This window comes from Aedes aegypti, chromosome 3 (genome assembly GCF_002204515.2).
Source record: "Aedes aegypti strain LVP_AGWG chromosome 3, AaegL5.0 Primary Assembly, whole genome shotgun sequence".
Lineage (NCBI taxonomy): Eukaryota > Metazoa > Arthropoda > Insecta > Diptera > Culicidae > Aedes > Aedes aegypti.
In genome coordinates this window covers 6,054,942-6,074,638 of record NC_035109.1, presented here as the reverse complement: position 1 = coordinate 6,074,638, position 19,697 = coordinate 6,054,942, and the positions used below count along the sequence as shown (strand labels likewise).

The 19,697-nt window shown below is 35.4% G+C and overlaps 1 protein-coding gene across 4 annotated transcripts in view; it reads left to right on the top strand.

Annotated features, from left to right (window-relative positions):
* Positions 1–19,697, top strand: part of LOC5570306 (1-phosphatidylinositol 4,5-bisphosphate phosphodiesterase epsilon-1) — a 145,793-nt gene that overhangs the window by 88,935 nt on the left and 37,161 nt on the right. For all 4 annotated transcript variants that reach the window (XM_021854288.1, XM_021854286.1, XM_021854285.1 and 1 more), the window contains 4 exons: positions 4,234–4,515; positions 4,606–4,751; positions 5,094–5,214; positions 5,279–5,884. In XM_021854288.1, the coding sequence (XP_021709980.1) occupies positions 4,234–4,515; positions 4,606–4,751; positions 5,094–5,214; positions 5,279–5,884 (1,155 nt within the window). The remainder of the gene's footprint in view (positions 1–4,233; positions 4,516–4,605; positions 4,752–5,093; positions 5,215–5,278; positions 5,885–19,697) is intronic.

The following is a 19,697-nucleotide window of genomic DNA, read 5'->3' as shown; positions in this document are numbered from 1 at the left end:
CGTACCTACCACACGATATTCGAATGCGAAAATTGCAACTTTGGCAAAGAAAGCTCTCATTTAATAACAGTGGAAATGCTCATTGAACACTAAGCCGAAAAACAGGCTCTGTCCCAATGAGGATGTAACACCAAGAAGAAGAATAACATCATTAGAAGCAATTAGTTCACTAGATAACTAGTTATAATTCGACGTTGTTTTTTTGTTTTCCGAAATTAAATAGTTGTTGATAAAATGTATATGTTTTTGACGATATGTTTTTTTTCTAAAAATGATTAAAAGCTATAGTAAACAAAGGATTTTTTTTTCATTAATTGAGTGGGCTTATAAAGTTTTCATGGATGTAACAGTCACAATTTTCAACATAAGACTCTAGTTGGTTGTTATTCTAGGGCTTGAAAGGATTGCTTCGATGTTAGTATATATGATTTCAATTTCACAATTAAAACGAAGCCAACAGATTTTTTTTAGAAGCACAAACTCACAAAATAAGAGAAATAACCATATAAATTTACTGGTATAAAACATATATACATGAAATACGAATCAGTAGCGCAACCAGGATTCGGCTCTAGGGGGGGTTTTGGCAGGTGAAACGGGGGTCAAAGTGGAAAAAATTATATATATTTTTTTAGAACATTTGCGTACTTTAGCTTTTCTCGTCCACTCTAGGCATACTTCTCCATATCAACTTATACCACTGGTTAAAAAGAGTTTTTTTTTAAAATGCAAAATTTTCCGAAATACGCCGGATAGGACCAGCTTCGTGTTCCAAAGAATATTTTATTCGTTTCAAGAATTAGGGAAAATTTTACTTTTCAAATATATATAGTTAAAACAGATAATTTTCTGATATCGACCATTTTGTCTCAAATTTCTATTCCAAACAGTCTATTGTAAACGATGGGGTTTCAATTAAATCAATCTAAATTTCTGCACTCGATGATCAATTCATGTACAACTGAAGTTATTAATATAAGTTTTTATCTCTAAAATCATCTCTCATCGGAATATGAGTCATGTTTGAAATCTATATAAATGGAGTGGTGTTTGTATGTCACGAAATGGCTTACGAACGGGATACCAGATTTTAACAATTCTTTCACTAAAGTGTTCGTGTAGTGTTCCGACGTGTTTGTGTGCATAAAAAGTTCAGAATATTCACCGGGAAAGTCGAAAAAAACGAGACTGAACGGAACTATATTTTTGTATGGGACGTTTCATGGCGTTTTCAACAGCCTACTTGATGGCAAGACGAAGTTTGCCGGAACCATTAGTTTGAGATAAAACGGTAAATCTTCATCCTTCATGGTTTGTTCGAAAGTTCGTCGTTTTCTGCACTAATAGTTTGAATTTGATGCACTTACATTAGCGTGATCGCGTTCAATCACTTTTCACCTATTTTTTCCCAAATACTTTTTCAAGTTTTCAATGATAAGAATGATCTTCCAGTGCATTAAGTTTCAATAGGAAACGTTGCGATTATTAAAAACAGTTGGTCGAAGGAAAATTATCATTGTATGTTTTAGAACATTCCCAGCTTGACAAATATTTGGGATTATTTTTTTTATTAAAAAACGGTATAGTTTATTCTTAATCATTGAAAATTGAAGAATTGCTTCACAGAGAATTTAGCTCAGAAGGTCGCAAAATTTGGCTAAAGCTAACTGAAAGACTGTAGAAGCTTCGGATGTTACATCAATCAGTTCTTAAAAATAACCAAATATATCTAAATATATGTTCGACAGATCGAATCCCGGGAAAATTGCAAACTCTAGATGCCACAGTAAAGAATTAAAATTCCCAAACAATTCTTTATCCTAATTGTATTGGAAATAGTATTTCAATTTTGAATTCTTCGATTTTTGCTTTAAAAAATTTTCTGGAACAAATAAGTTTGAGTGAAGATGAAACAAAGCCACGCATGTAAAAGAATGTATCTTTAACGTACTTATTCCATTATGTTTGAGTGCTAACAAGAATATAATCAAGCATAACGACTTTCTACTTATTTTTGAACATTGCTTCCTGAATATAATAATAATATTGTTAGTAATTGATTTATTTGAGCTTATATTTAGAGCTGGAATTTGGTATGATAACATTTAGATTTTATACGAGTTGAAGAAGAACCAATGACAAATGTATCAGCTCACTAAGCATAAGGCCATGAATTAAATACGAGGATCGGCAGTTACGAGAAAAAGGTACAAAATTATATGCCCTCCTTTTTCAGTTCCAGTCACTCGAATTGTCCTCCTTTACAAAAATGTCACATGGTAGGCCTAAGCGTATGCTAAATGAATATGGCATGCAAAACTCGTCTAGAAAATTATAAACATTTGTATTAGAAAACAAATCTCAAACTATAAGTGCTGTTTTCTCAATTCCTACTCTTTTATATATTGGGACAATTATGCATTTATGGGCAGTGCAGGCATGTTAAAAAAAATCGATTTTTAATCGTGCATTTTAAACTAAACTATATATTACATGACAGTTTAAGTCCTGTTCTGATCGCTTCATGGATTAGATAATTAAACAGTCATTAATCATCAAATGTTATGTAAACATTAATAAAATCAGTATTGTATACATCTTTGGCGAACTGTAGCTCAAAATTGTGACGTGCTAGAACATTTCTGAGAGCGGTACCAGATTCAATAAACCCAAATTTACTAGAGACGTATGATATGATCATTGAGACACCCAAAAATGCTATTTTTGTTACGCTGCGTTATAAGTTTCGGGCGTTTGTTGCATTCGGCCGTTTGTCATTCGGACTAGAGTGTCCATTTCCCGGCCATTTTGCTCGTCCTGGGTCGGGACAAAAATCTATTGTCGTCCCGAGAATTTCCGGGATTGTCAGTAAAACTAGTATTTTGGTTGAAATGGAAGTACAAATTCAACAATACAATGTTTTTCGGAATCGAATTAAGAAGATTATGTAACTTTCAAGATAATATGTTGATAACAAGGAACCACATTTCATATATCAAGTAAGTTTTTTTATCAGATTCTCTATAACACTTATGAATGGGAGTATGGTAAAAATATGTCAGATTATCAAATCAATTTACTAAAGACATTTGAAAATTGATTTAAAGCTTCAGAGAAAAAGAAACTAAATAAGATCATTGAAGGTATTTTAAAATATCATGCTAAAAGTAAATTACTGAAAATTATTCACTGAAGCTTGGGTGTATTTACTTTCAAATTTGCTTGCTCAGCCTAGGCTTGTAAAAACGGCTTATGTTTAAGAAAAATCCATTAATTCTTTGCAACTAGACAAATAAAAATATGTGTTTCTTACTTGGTAAGTAGGTCTTTTCATGAAAATTATTAATCGTTTATACTCTTTTTCATACTGATTTTCTATTTTATCAAATAAGGCTTGAAAGTGAGGAAAATGTCATTTGTTTTTTATTGAACCTTAGTGGTTTTCATCAAATTCTACGTACATTTCGGGAATCCCGGGATTCCCGGGATGACAGAACTAATATCCTGGGAAACGGGAAATCCCGAAATTTGTCAAATCCCGGGATTGTTTATCCCGAGATATCCTGGGATGGACACTCTAATTCGGACGAATGATTTTCGTGCTCGGGAAATAGTGATAGAATCATAATATCTCTTGCTATGTGATTGATTCTTAGCTCAGCGTTCAAAGAACACTTCCACAGTTATTAGCTGAGAGCTTTCATCACCGAAGCTGCTATTTTCGCACTCGTATATCGGCAGGCACGATGTTAATCTAGATATGCTAAAGAAAAATCTATTGTCTATTGTTTTCGATTCTAAATAATGTCTTTTTCATTAATAGAATATTTATTTTCTACAAAGAACATCCTGGAAGTTATTTTTAAATCTGAATTGTTTTGAAGGACATGCTCAATGTCGCCAATTGAATTACTTTCCTATTATTGACGCACTGACGCAATCATTGTTGACCAATATCGAAATGTAATGAGAGGCACGTATAAAACTTTTTAATTCTTTCTTCTGACTGAATTTTTGATTCCATCAAAATCTTCATCTGTCGAATATCAGCGGAAAGTTGAAATCGAAACCAATTTTAAAATCAAAAATAAATACTTCAGCATCTCAGCCATCAACCATTACACAAAAAATATATTAATTAACAGCACAAAGTATCGAATGAATTTAAAGGTCGCCTTCGTTAATGTGCTTCAACGTCCTAAAGTTGTTCCATTTTTGTTCCTTTGTTCACAGGTATCCTTGCACGATTTCATTAATGATGCAATACACGAGCTGCAGAAGGAGTCGGGGACCCATTCCTCGATAAACAGTAATCCAAATCTTGCTACACCCAATACAACGAGCGCCAGCGGTAGTACCTATAGCATAGCTAACGGCAGCCGAGAGCAGACTACGACATCATCGTCGACAACCAACGTTGCCAATTTGACTGCAAGTTCCAGCGTATCAACTGCAATCCGAACTCCGAGTGGGTTTTCATCAACCCTGAATGCCATACGCAAACGCTTCGATGAGGTACCGACTTGATGGTGTTATACTTTTAACTTTGAACTGTAATCTCAGCTAATGGGAATTGATTTATGTGACCCATCTCTAATTTTGCAGACAAGCGCGTGGACCAACTATTTTATCCTATCACAAGGTACACAAGACGAACGAAAAGCGGCCTTTGCATGTCTGTTGCGTGTTGCTATGTCATGCTGGAACATCGGAAATTTCAATGGTGCTAAAGAGATAGTGGACGGTCTAAAGTGAGTGCCTATCCCAAAACTTCCCTGAACTCTACTGCTGAGAGGGTACTGAACTACCGAACTTGTTCTTTTTAATTTGATTTATTATGATGGATGATATATTTCAGGTGCTAATTCTAGATTTGAGAGAATCGAAGGAAGAAGGGGTTTCTTTCGGCCTCCAGCGGCATTAGATAGTTGTAGGCCGGCGGAAACTACTTGCTTCCGTCGTTTAAAAACATCTGATTAATAAGCTGTGCCTTTAGTTTTACTTAAATTTCTTACTATAAGAGACATTACGTTGAAAACTTTGATGCAGAATAAATACAAGCGGTTTCGTTTGTCTACCCTTCTCTGTTACAGGTCACTTAAAAAGGAACCTTTTTGGTCGTCCACTACGGATCGGGGAAGAAATTCCGTGTACGAGTTTCTTGAAAACGTTTTTGACTCAGCAGAGTACAGCAATGCTGGTTCGAGAGCACTGGTGGGTTGCAATAGTCAATTATACATAGCTCAATTAATTTCACAGATCGTTTTTAAATTACCAGGCAATACCGACGTGTCGTACTATTCCTTACTTCAAGAACCATGTCGAGGAAATCAAGTGCTTGTTGCGAAAGGCAACCAAGCAGCAAAGTCAATTTCAAGAGCATACCGAAAAATACTACCTGGGAGACGGCAACCAAACATCAGATCCTGACGATGAAGAAATGTTGCAAAAGTTATCCCAGGTGACGCTGCCTTTAAAATTCCCTGCGCCGACTCCTACCGCAGAACATGTATCCGATGAGTTAACAGAGCCGCTACTGTCGCCGGAATCGCTGGACGAACCGGATAACGACCCTTTGGCGGAAGAAATCATCACTAGGGTAGCACCTGCTGCGGACAAGCTGTCTGCCTTCTTCAAGCATCATGACCATCTATGCCGAGAATCGCCGCAGAGTTTGCTTGACTTTCTCAGATCAGCATCGAATAGCCCGCGGCAAGTTAAAATACCGCTTTATCAGCCATCAAATCTCAAAGAACTGGAGGAAGACTACGAAGTCGAGATTGGGAACTACAATCCAGTGCAGCCGCTGTGTTTCGACCATGGTATCAGTATAGTTTCGCTTTCCGCAAAGGATCCAAATGCCATCGATCATCATATACTTCAGGTTAGTAGTTCTCGCCGTTTGATTTATTTCTTCCGAATAGATCTACTGTAATTGCACTTCTTGCTTCGTTATATCTGATGGTCATCGTCATTACTGCCACTTTTCACATTATTCGTCATGACTAAAATATAATCAAATGGTTTTGCCGTGAATACTTGTGAGATTTGTACAAAGAAAAATATGTACTCCTTGTGTTTGCTTTAAGATAAAATCCTATTTAGAGTTTCTAGTACTGATCATTTCTGCTGAGTTTATCCCTCTATCAGTAGCTTTGTTTTTTTACTATCAAAAAAGATTCAAATCGCAAAAACTTTTTTGTTTTTCGATATTTTTGCACCATTTTTTCACAAACTCTCAATTTTTTTTTCTTTCGTTCACTGTTTTCAGAATCTGCGTCGATATTGATTGTTCATTTGGTTTTGAAGATTTTCAGCTGTTCCTTGTGGGACCGACATTCTATATAAAATTTATTTGACTGCCTTTTTGTGTGCAGTCAATTTAACAAAAAATAAATAAAATATGGGCTAACGGGTGTTCAGTAAAAAAATGATAATGATTTCAATACCTTTCAGTAAGTTAAGTAAAGAGCGTATTTTTTTCCTGCAAGAGAACTGCACTCTGTACTCTCCAAAAATTGGCGGTATGTTTCTTTTCGCTCGGGTGCTGTCAGTTCAATTGAAGATGGCGTCGAAACAGTAAGCACTATGCGACATTTTTACCGAAACAGCAAGCACTCCGCGTTTTACGAAACGCTGTAGGGGAAGACGGGGTAAGAGTGCCATCCAGGGTAAGACGAACCACCTCCAGTTTGGCATGAAAATGGCAATTTTCTTGAAAGCTCACCAAGCACTTTGCATAGACACAGGATTTTTGACATTCCAAAGCATTTAGGGTGATACCGTTGATTTTTTTTACTGTACTACTGAAAAAATCTCATTTTCCACTGAACACCCGTTAAGTTGTTGAAACTACGCAGAATTGATGATCCACTCTACTGAGCCAGGTCCTGAACTCCAGTCGACTTAGACGTTAAATGCCCTTAAGTCTTCTTCAACCGCAGAAAGCCAATTTGTGCACTGACTGCCTCAAAATCGACAATCTGCTAAAGGTACTCTGCTGAATATTATCATTGCTCGTCGCTCTTTCGATATTCATGTAAAGTGACCAGCCCAAAGCAGTCTGCCGTATTTCATAATTTTGTCAATGTCCACTTCTCTATACAGTTGTGAAGCCGTCAGACGACATTTTATTGTATACTGTCGAAAATTGTTTACAGTACCTCGAACTCTAGAACTTCGAACATCTAACGGTCGACCTGTTTTAATGTATAGAGCAAATCCATTCGCAAGTCCTGATGATTAGTTATTTTCATACATGTCTATAAGGTATCAACTCAATATAAGATAGAATGACTCTATGGCACTACCCCGAATGCATAACATGAAACGACTTTGGCTTAAGCAATTTATTTTTCAAATTTTAGAAGATAAAAAAGGAGCTTTAAAAGAGCAAATAATTCATACATACAAAGTTTCGTTTGGTTTTGTCTTCCATTTTTTGTTATATAGACAATTGTTCCACTGTAGAATACTTGAAACACAGCGGCCTCTGTTTGCCGCTGCAGTAAAAACTTTCTTTGTTTGATTCCAGACAATTAAGAAAGGATGATGATAGAAAAGTGGTGAGCAGTTCCATAAGAGATCTGACTGTTTTAACACACAAAAAAAATGAAATTTGTGATTGAAATTATAACAAGATCAATCCCTCTACTTGCAGTCTCATTTTTTACCGCAAATATAAATTCAAATCGCGATATTTTTTTTTGTTTCTCGATATTTTTGCACTATTTTTTTCAAAAGTTCTCTCTAAAACTCATCTAGTTTTAGGATCCGTATCGATATAGATCATTGATCATCTGGATCCGAGAAATATTCCAAAATTCCTTGGGAGACCGACGCGTACCCATAATCCACGTTAATTTTTTAGGCTACAAAATTTGTATCATATTCAGCTATTTACTCTTTGGAACAATACATTAATGAGAGTATGTTGTGAAAAAATGAAGCAATTTCGTGTAGCCGAGTAATGAGCATTTAAGTTCTCAACTTCAAAAAACGTCATATGGAAATTTGCGGATATCTCCAAAAATACTCAACCGATTGTTATGATTTTTTCCGAGTAGCTTTTTATTACCTGGCATTTTATAGTCCACATTTTATTTTTTAATAAACTGATATTGATAACTACCGAAAATCTAAACATTACATTTAATTTGCAATTGCATTAGATGGACAAATTGATGTGAATTTGTTCATCTAATGCAATTGCAAATTATATGCAATGTTTAGCTTTTCGGTAGTTGTTAAACTTCCACTCGGCTGGTTAGCCGTAAACCACGATTCAAAATTAAAAACAAGTATTAATATTGATATTTGAGAACTCGTGAAAAAAATGTGTAAAAATATTGAGAAACAAAACAGTTATCGCGGTGTGAATACGGTTTGTATGTGATGCGCTAAAAATTAGGCTGCTGGCAGTGGGGTTAAGGTTCTACTTAGAATTGACCAGTTGCCAAAATTGACAGAAATTCTAGAAAAATAAAAACGTCTGTTTCCTTATTGTGTCAATTATGATACACGGACGTTCTTGTTTTTCTTGATTTGTTGATCGATATGAAAAAAAAACTGCTATTTCAGTTTTGACAAATGATCGATTCTTACTATTCTTGATTTTAATTAAAACTGTAAAGATGGTTCCAAACGAATTAGCTGTTCCTCCATATCAAAATATTGATGGCTAGCTTTTCTAATGATAACTTGGAAGAACAGCCTATTTAAGAAAGAAGGGCAAATCACTGATAAAATGCTTGCATAACGTTAATATTCACTGTAACAACGTGATTCTATGGTAAAATCTTCGTTTATTGAAAAGAAAAATATGTTTTACAAAAATAAATGGAATTGAAAATTAAATCCAAATAGCGGTGAACTAGCAGATATTCAGTAAGACAATTTCCATGACTTCCCTGGCGTAGAGGCACACATACAAAATTGATCAATTGTCAAGGGAAGCTCTCAGTCAAAAACTGTGAAAGTGCCCACTGAGCTGAGAAACAGGTTCTGTCCGAGAAAGAAAAAGAAGATAGTCCTGAACAGGAAATATCATAAGAAAAGCTGACTTATAGAAGAAGTGAAAATATACGATGAAAATTTCACCGAGGAATTTTACGCACCATTGATTACTAGTTTACATTATTACAGTATCGTCAACATTTTTTGGCCGCAAAACAAGATACTGCACTACTATTCGGTATAATGGCGTTCGGGGTAATGACCCATTCGGGGTAATGGCTTTCAGGATAGTGACCCATTCAGGGTAGTGGCATTCGAGGTAATGGGATGGAGCCGATAGAAGATAATAAAAAATAGTGTCTTCACAGCCATCTAGAAAAATCTTCGAAGAATTTCTTAGAAAATTATATTGAGAAATATCCGAAAACTTCTTTAATGAATTTATTCGGGAAAGCTATGTTAGGCTCATAGATTCAAAGCCCCACAATCTCCAACGCTTAAGGTGAATCAGTTTGGAATGTAATTTTGTACAAAAACTTAGAGGCACTAAGTTTGCGAATGAAGCATCGAACAACACTATACTTCTTATTTTGGCTTTGTGCTCTAGCAGAAAGCTTAAACTAAGAAGATTAGAAACGTCTGCCTACCATTTTTCCAGTTTAGTGCCATTGAAAACGTAATTAGGGGCACAAGTCGGCCATTGTGATGGCCATGATTCTATGACACTACCCCGAACGCCACTACCCCGAATGCCACTACCCCGAACGCCATTACCCCGAAAGCCATTACCCCGAATGGGTCATTACCCCGAACGCCACTACCCCGAATGGGTCACTACCCCGAACGCCATTACCCCGAATGGATAACATTTTGAGACATATTCTAGTTAGAGAGTGGGGAGATAATTGTACGATTCCTTTTGAGTATTTCACGAGTTTGGGTCAAAAATGTATTTTTCAAATATTAGAAGATAAAAAAGCAGTTAGTTGTTCAGCAAATAATTTTTACACACTAAGTTTTGTCCTCTAATTTTGGGAAGATTCACACAGCCACATTGCAATGCTCTGAAGAACAGCCTATTTCGAAAAGAAGGGTGAATTTTTTATGAGAAGGATAGCTATAATATGCACAAAATTAGGATGTAGTAAAGTCTATTACGTAAACGATGGTAATGGATGTTCAGCCTGAGATAGTCTCTGCAAGTGTTGTTCTATGGAACCCGCCTAAAAACCAACCTGATAGACGACCGTTCCGCTATCGCACTTGTACACTTGTACATGTTAGAAAAATCGGCGGCCTCTGATTGACGCTACAGTAAGAACTTTTGTTGATTTGTGGGATCATTAATTTGAATTTCTGTGAGATAACCACAAAAAAAATATTTTTTGATTCAAGATAATGAAGAAATGATGAATGCAGAAAAGTGGTGAGTAAATCCATAAGAGACCTGTCTGTTTTAATACAAGAAGATAAAATAAAGGGAAAATTTCCGATTAGAATTATAGCAGGAATCACTTTAGTGAATGCCTTCAAGATATATTCCTTTATAAAAAGCTGTTCTATATGGAAATATTAGTGACTAGTTTATCCAACAAAATCGTGAAAGAACAGCCTATTTAAAAAAGAAGGGCAAATTTATTGTGAAATGTTTGCAGCTATGACGTGAATGATCACTGTAACAACGTGATGCTATGACATAACCTATAAGAGAGAAAAATATTTGTTCAAAAACAAAATTGAAATATGAACACCACCAACAAGTCCAAATACCGGTGATTACGCATCTGTTAAGCAACACCATATTGAGGGTTATGGATTCGAATTCTTTTCAGTCAATAAAAGGCTTATTTTATTAAAGCCCATTCACAAATTTCGTAACGCTGAAGGAAGCAAAAGGCTTTGTGGGTGTTAGTCCTCAAAATGTTACAGCCCATTCACAATATGTAGAATTCCCATACAAAAAAAAGTACGAGGGGGTGGGTAGGTGTTAAAAATGGCAATTTTTGGCGAAATGAAATTTGTGAATGAACCCTTGAATTGCGAAGGTGCCCACTGAGCTGATAAACAGGCACTGTCTCAGAAAGAATGAGAAGAATATAGTTGCCATCAAGATATTTCGAAAGAATAGCTGGCATATAAAAGAAGGTAAAGTATATGATGAATATTTTACCGACGAATTTTACGTGCCATTAATTACCAGCCTTCATAAGAGACGCATTTTTGCACGCAAAACAAGATACTGTACTGTATCTCATACTATTCGGGGTAATGGCTCATTCGGGGTAGTGGCGTTCGGGGTAATGACCCATTCGGGGTAATGGCTTTCGGGGTAGTGACCCATTCGGGGTAGTGGCGTTCGGGGTAGTGGCGTTCGGGGTAATGGCGTTCGGGGTAATGGGATGGAGCCGATGGCCATATTTGGATTCCGAGATGTTTCACCTTAATGAGGACTCTGAAAGCAATATAGGTCCCGAAGACGTTTCTTGAATTTAGTTGGTTGAAGTTACGATTTTATTCATATTCTGAGAGCTCACTACAGTAAGGCTGAAAGGAGTACTGTCCTAGGCAAGTTCCTGCACGTTTTTTCGAAATTCCTTGAAAGATGCCTGCGGCGAGATGGTTGGTTAAATTACTATTTACTGTCAGTAAAATAAATGATCATTGAAAAAAGATGCTTCAATAAATTTCAATTTCCAGTGCACATTCAGTTTTGTACATCTGTAACCTTTGTCTTGACAGTATACACTCCCGTGCATAAGTTTGGGTTCACCCCCTCAAAAACATACAAAAGTGTTCTGTCCATATCTCTGTGATTACACGTCCAATTGAAAATCTCTAAGTCGCATTCGAAAGGCAAAGAGTTATTCTTACTTCGTATGTATTTTTCCAAAAACATTTTTTGAATTTTGTATACTAAATTTTTACTTAAAGTTGTGATATTTTTCAAAAAACACACTGAAAATTCATATTCAATTTCCTCAGAATTGGGTCGACCAAAATATTTTAAATCAAAGTGTCATTAGAATCGTAATCTTATATTCTTTGAAGAGACCCCACAAAATTTTGGTGGAAAAATCTGGAAAGTATTCAAAATCAATGAAACAGTCAGTCAAGTCATCGTGCAAAAGTTTGGGTTCACCTGAACTTACCTAAATCTGTGAAATCTCAAACCGATCATGTACGCGTCATTATTTGCGCTTAAAAAAGCTTTAAACTGTTAAAATCGGTTGAAAAATGGCAGAGATATTGACAAAAATGATGTGCATGCGGCTCAGGTGAACCCAAACTTTTGCACGATGACTTGACTGACTGTTTCATTGATTTTGAATACTTTCCAGATTTTTCCGCAAAAATTTCGTGGGGTCTCTTCAAAGAATATAAGATTACGATTCTAATGACACTTTGATTTAAAATTTTGGTCGACCCAATGCTGAGGAAATTGAATATGAATTTTCAGTGTGTTTTTTGAAAAATGTCACAACTTTAAGTAAAAAAATAGTATACAAAATTCAAAAAATGTTTTTGGAATAATACATACAAAGTAAGAATAACTTTTTGCCTTTCGAATGCGGCTTAAAGAGTTTCAATTGGACGTGTAATCACAGAGATATGGACAGAACACTTTTGTATGTTTTTGAGGGGGTGAACCCAAACTTTTGCACGGGAGTGTAGGTAACATATGGTTTTTCTTGCTTTAATGTTCGGCCACATGCGTCGTTCTAAAAGCATTTTATTTAGCACGTACATCATCTAAAAGCAAATACTTCAATCGAATGTGGCATTTTTTTTCAGATTTTTTTTTCCATAATTGGAGATTAAGGTAACATGCTGTTTCAATCGTAAAAAGTTTAAAGTTTGGGTTTGCCTAAAAATGCATCTCGATGCAAAACGTGCGTGCCAGCTGTAAAACTTTGGAAAAACACATTTGATTAAAAATTAAGGTAAATGAAGAAAGATTTAATCTATACTTTTTCAAGACAAATGATATAGATGTACAAATCAGGATATATACTGAAAATTGAAATCTATATAAAAAGTTGTTTTCTATGATCATTTACTTTACTGACAGGAAACAGTAATCATCCTGTATTCACGAATACCACCCGAAATGATTGTGTCTTGCAGAACAGCTTGTGAATTTCTGAAAAGATCCAGGAAAAATCAAAAAATCCTTAGAGACTCACTACAGGTCGGACTCGATTATCGGGAGTATCGATTTTTTTTCACTCCGAATAATCGAATCCTCCGGATAATCGAATCACTAAGAAAAAAATTGAAATCTTTGACAGAAGAACTTAAATACTATATTTTTTCGTTATTTTATTTATATGATGCGGTGGCGTAGCCAGACTTTTTTTCTATGAACAGTAGGGGTCTTTACAAGAAAAAAAAAAATTGACCAGCATACACAAGAAAACACTTTTTCAACCCCTTTTCTTAAATACGTTCTAAACTGCAAAACCATTTATATTGTATATTGCAATACCAAATTATCTCAGATTTTTGCATAAAAATTGAAAAACAATAACATCATAAACTAAATTCCGGATAATGGAATCTAAAATTTCGGATAATCGAGTTCGACCTGTACTTGATGATACTTAATAAAGAGTGTCGACTCAATTTTGAAAATGAAATTCCCTGACTTTCCCTGACCTTCCAGTCGTTTTAAGAAAAAAATCCAGACCACTGAATTGGTTAACTTGAACCGTAATAGGTACGATTTGTAATATACTATTTTTACTTGTATATTTTATGTTATAGGTCTTTTGAAAAAAACTGAGAAAAGGTTTTAATTTATTCAAATACACATGGCAGATAATTTTCTAGAGCATTTCTTCATGGCGGTTTGATAAAACTGCGCAATAGAGAAATTACTTTTAGAACTTCAAAATACGTATGAATAAAATGGTAAAACCTGAGTAGATGCTCAGTAAGTCCTGAGCCACTAATCATACTCAGATGAATGTTACATATTGTACTACCTCAGAAATGATTTCACGAAGTTCAGACATAAAAAACATGTTGTAATATTTCGCTACCCGAGTATACCAATTCTTTATAAAAGACGAAGGTAAATTGAATACATTTTTTCAGGTAAAATTACGAGCATGCTGAAGAACATTCTCGAAGAATGCAACAATGACTTTCCTCTTGGAATTCTCAAACGTATTCTTCTTCTTCTTGGCATCACGTCCTCACTGGGACAGAGCCTGCTCCTAAGCTTAGTGTTATTATGAGCACTTCCACAGTTATTAACTGAAAGCTTTCTTGTCAATGTTTGCCATTTTTACATCCGTATATCGTGTGGCGGGTACGATAATACTCTATGCCCAGAGAAGCCAGAGAAGGTAATGGCTGGCAACACTGGTGGATAGTTGATGTGTGCTCTTGAAGAGCGAATTTTTGAGAGATTGAATTTGCGTAACATTGAAATTATTAATTAATCCTGCGTGTTTAGTTCGCGAGTTTAAGTGCCAACTTGTTGTTTTTGATCAAAGATATGTGTATAAAATCCAAAATAACTCATATTTTACGTTAAACATCTTGTACGCCAAGGTACCAATCTGGCATTGATCTTGGTTGTGTGGCTGTATTGGTGCTGATCGTGGTTACAGGTCTGTTGTTGCTGCTATTGTTGTTGACTGCTGTGCTGCTTCTCTGTTGTTGCTCACTGTAATCCGGGTGCGAAAGATAGAGTACTGGTACTGTAGTACGTCTGTTAGTAGTACATGCAAATGGTTCTGTCTGGCATGGGCTGTGTATGAATGCGTACAGCTATCACAAAATAGTTTGTAGGCACATTAATCAGCTGAGGTTGGAATACGCAGATTTAATGAAAGCAGACCGAACGCGTGGCCAACATAACTCAAGTCAAGTAGCATAAGCGGGTTGTTCGAGCGAGTACAGAGGAATTCAGATAAAATAGTTCTTGTTTCTTTTACGCCACTACCTCGGTAAGTCTCCTTACGGTACCTTCTATGATCCATGCTTGTATTGGGTCTTGTATACAAGTTGTCCTCCCTCTCATGAGTTAAGTTTTAGTACAACGACCATATATATATTTGTATCAAAATCTTTCATGTGGTATTAATCGATGGTGTGCGTGCGTATATTTAATTTAATATAGATAATTATTTGTCAGCGGTTTGCTTGTATTTTGCAGTAAGATATATTTTGTTACCTTTACAGATTGTTTTTGTTTTGATTTGGTCAGATGGCGAATAAGGGAATGATATGTTGTGTTGTGTGTAGTAAGCTTGAGAAGGACCAAAATAAGATAATTACATGTATGTATTGTTTTTCGGAAGCACATATCAAGTGTCGTAATATTTCCAGCAACGCTGCAGTACGTATTAAAGAAAAAATGTATTTTTGTACTCCGCAATGCTCCTCAATATATCAACGAATTTTCGATCTACAAAATAAAAAAGCATCATTGATTACTTGCTTGTCTGCTGAACTTAAGGATACTGTGGCTAATGCGGTAACTACTGAGATGCAAAGTGTTAGATCTGAGATGAAACAACTAACAACTGCAATTGAGCATTCTCAGGAGTTTATTTCACACAAATTTGACTCGATTGCCGATGAATTTAACGCTCTCAAGTCTGAGAACGAAATTTTAAAGGAAGAGATAAAAGCTTTAAAAATCTCACTCAGTACGTTGACAGGAACAGTTCATAAACTTGAAATTGATGTAGATAGAAACGCTAAGATAACTGTTGATGACACTGCTGTCCTTCATGGAATTCCCTTTTCGCCCGATGAAGATGTTCAGAAAATTGTTTCACAAGTCATGGATCGTATTGGTGTTGAACTTCATTCTGATTCAATCTGTCGGGTTTCGAGGATTTATGAAAATAAAAAACTACCAAACCCCTTGATTCCCATTAAAATCACATTTAAAACAAGTCAGTTTAAAGATCATGTTTTTCAGATGAAGAAACGTTGTGGTAAATTATTATCGTCATCTATTGATCCACTACTGATGAAAAATGGTCAGCCTACAACTGTTAACCTCAGAGATGAGTTAACGCCTATTTCATTAATGTTGCTCAAACAAGCGAGGGAATTGCAGAAGTCTTTAAACTTGAAATATGTATGGTCTGGAAGGGGAGGAACCGTGTGGATGAAAAAATACGAATACTCAAAGCCATTGGCAATAAGATCTAGACATGATTTAGAAAACGTCGAAAAACTTATTAATAGTACAGAATCAGAATGAACATCTTCATATTCGGTTTTGTTTTATTTATGTTCCTTTTTTTTTGTTTTTTTTCTTTGTGTTATTTTATTTTTAGTTATTTTTTATGGAAGCAATGTCAAATACCAGAAATTTCCAACATGATAGTGTCGATGACTTTAATTCAAACAATGTTGAAAACAACATGAAATACTTGCGAATTGCCCAATGGAATATAAGGGGCATGAATGAGCTAAAAAAATTTGATAATATTGCTTTGTTCTTGGATAATTGTGCAGTTTCTATTGATATATTTGTCATAGGAGAGACATGGCTCAAATCTGATAACTGTAGTTTATATAAAATTCCTGAATATAATGCTGTTTTCTCGTGCCGTGAATCGTCTTCTGGAGGATTGGCCATGTTTATAAAAAATACACATCAGTACACAATCATAAAAAATCAGACATTTGATGGATTCCACATGATCCAGATCGAATTACAAATGAAAGGCGTGCTTTATGATGTCGTTGGTATTTATCGCCCCCCTTCATTCGAATACAACAGATTTCAAGATGTTTTGGAAAACCTATTATCTAACTGTCGTCGAAAACCTTGTTTCATTGTAGGTGATATGAATGTACCAACAAACTTGTCCAGCAATAATGTTGTCCTTCGCTATAAAAACCTTTTGGAATCTTATGATTTTGTATGTTCAAATTCATCTGTCACACGTCCAGTAAGCAACAATATTCTTGATCATTTTATCAGCAAGAAAAGTGACACGCCCAATGTTCGTCATGATACGATTTACACTGAAGTTAGCGACCATCTGATTGTTGTATCATCTTTCATGTTATCTTGTATAAAAGATCGTGTAACACTTACAAAAAAAGTTGTGAACAAACGCAAACTAGGGTTGATGTTCAATAATTATTTGAACCAATTTGTTTGTTCAGATGATGTCAATTGTTCATTGTTATCCATAGTTAAAACATATAGTGAAATGTTATCTCGTTGTACGACGGAAAAAGTTGAAATTCTAAGTGTTAAGTCCAAATACTGTCCATGGCTCACTTTTGATCTTTGGCAACTTATAAAACTTAACAATAAATATTTAAAAAAATTTAGAAACAATCCAAATGATCAACATTTGCAGGGAATGTTGAAACACCTAACCAAAAAAGTAGAAGTTGCAAAAAAGTCTTGTAAAACTGTGTACTACAAAAACTTGTTAGAATCTACTAGTAACTCTAAGTTGTGGAAAAACTTGAATGAAATTATGGGGCGCTCGAAACAAAAAAATATAATAAACTTACATGTCGATGGTATCCAAACAAATAATAACTTCGAAGCTTGTGAAGCGCTAAATGAATATTTCTCAACTGTTGGAACTAAACTAGCTGATATCATTCCGAGACAAACAGACTTAAATCCTCTTGATAATATGCGTCACCTAAATCATTCTATTTTTCTACAACCCACAAATGTAAATGAAGTTTTTCTATTAATAAAAGAGATAGATACTAAAAAAAGTAATGGCCCTGATGATTTTCCAGCTAGTGTTTTGAAAGACAATATCCAAAAATTCTCAGATATTCTTTCAACTATGTTCAATCAAATAATATGTTCTGGGATCTATCCAAACTGCCTGAAGTTGGCCAAAATTGTACCAATTCATAAATCGGGTGACTTAAACGATCCCTGTAATTATCGCCCAATATCCACTCTATCTGTGTTCAATAAAATATTTGAAAAATTGCTAGTTAACAGAATAACAGATTTTTATACCAAGTACGATGTGTTATACAAATATCAGTACGGGTTCAGAAAAGGCTGTAGTACATCGACCGCAATAGTAGAGCTAATAGATTTCCTTATTGATAAAATTGATTCCAAATGTGTTGTAGGAGGGCTTTTCATCGATTTAAAAAAGGCGTTCGATACGCTGGACCACAATATCCTTTTGAAAAAGCTAGAGTTGAATGGAATTAGGGGTATTGCGAATGATATCATTCGGAGCTATTTGAAAAATAGGCAGCAGTTCGTAGCTATTGACGGTGTTAAAAGCTCTTTGCGTACAGTTAACGTCGGGGTGCCACAAGGGAGCAATATAGGGCCTCTATTGTTCCTTACGTATATAAATGATATTGGTAATCTACCACTAATTGGTGTACCAAGATTGTTCGCAGATGACACATCCATTTTTTACCCTGACGCTGATAGTAATTCTGTTATCATCAGCATTGAACAGGACTTGCAAACCCTCATCCGCTATTTTAATACTAACTTGTTATCCATAAACCTTTCTAAAACAAAATATATGCTGTTCCATAGCCCACGAAGAAAACTTGAAAATCATGGTAATCCATGTTTTGGAATAGACACTATTGAGGAGGTGTCTACAATCAGATATCTTGGCCTTCAGTTGGACTCAACACTGTCTTGGGAATATCACATTAAAAGCGTAGAAAGTAAAGTTGCATCTCTTTGTGGTATGATGTACCGTGTGAGCTCCTTTGTTCCTCGTCACGCACTGATGAAATTCTATTACGGTTGTGTACATTCTCTTTTCCAATACCTCATAATTGCGTGGGGTCATGCTTGTAAATCTAAACTTAAAAAACTCCAAGTCCTACAAAATCGATGTTTAAAAATCATATTAAAATTACCACTGCTCTATCCTACGGTCCATCTTTTTGCTAACACATTGCACAGTATCCTACCCATACGTTGTCTATGCGAACTGCAATCGTCTCTTTTTGTGTATGATATACTAAAAAACCAAAACTTGCATCATAATTTTGTTCTTACAACATCCAATCATGGTCACAACACAAGACAAGCTAATAGCTTAGTGCAACCGAGAGCACGCACTAGTTTTGGACAAACAAAATTATCTTATTTCGGTCCTCTGAAATACAATTCCCTCCCGGAATACCTTAAACAGATAAATAATCGTGATATCTTCAAAACCAAATTGAAACAACATTATAAAGGTAACATTATTGCATATCTGCTGTAGCACAAATTCAACTATCCATTGCTTTCAACATTACTTTCAATCACTCGAATTCTTATTAAGATTTATTTAATGCTTAAGCATATCAACGTCTCTTGTTCAGAAATGGATCCTTCAAAGGAAAGCTGATTTCCACTGGATCCTAGATATATTCACCTTCTTGTTTTTGCACCACACCTTTGTATGGTAATTGTTTGTTTTTATTTTCGCGTTTGTTAGTTTATTAGTCATTTAATTTTTAGTTGCGTCCACTACCAGGGAGCTCACAATGCGAGCTCTTTGGTGTGGGGGTCAGTGGTGGGTATAAAAAAAAAAAAAAAAAAGTCAAGAAAATTTCCATTACGAAAAGATTCTGGACCAACCGGGAATCGAACCCAGACACCTTCAGCATGGCTTTGCTTTGTACCCGCGGACTCTAACCGCACAGCTAAGAAAGGCCTCTCCTCCAGAAGCTCTTCAACGTTTTTCTACACACATATTTCATAAGAATTGTTTCATAAACTGATCCAAGCTTCTTTAAGCACTCCAGGTTTA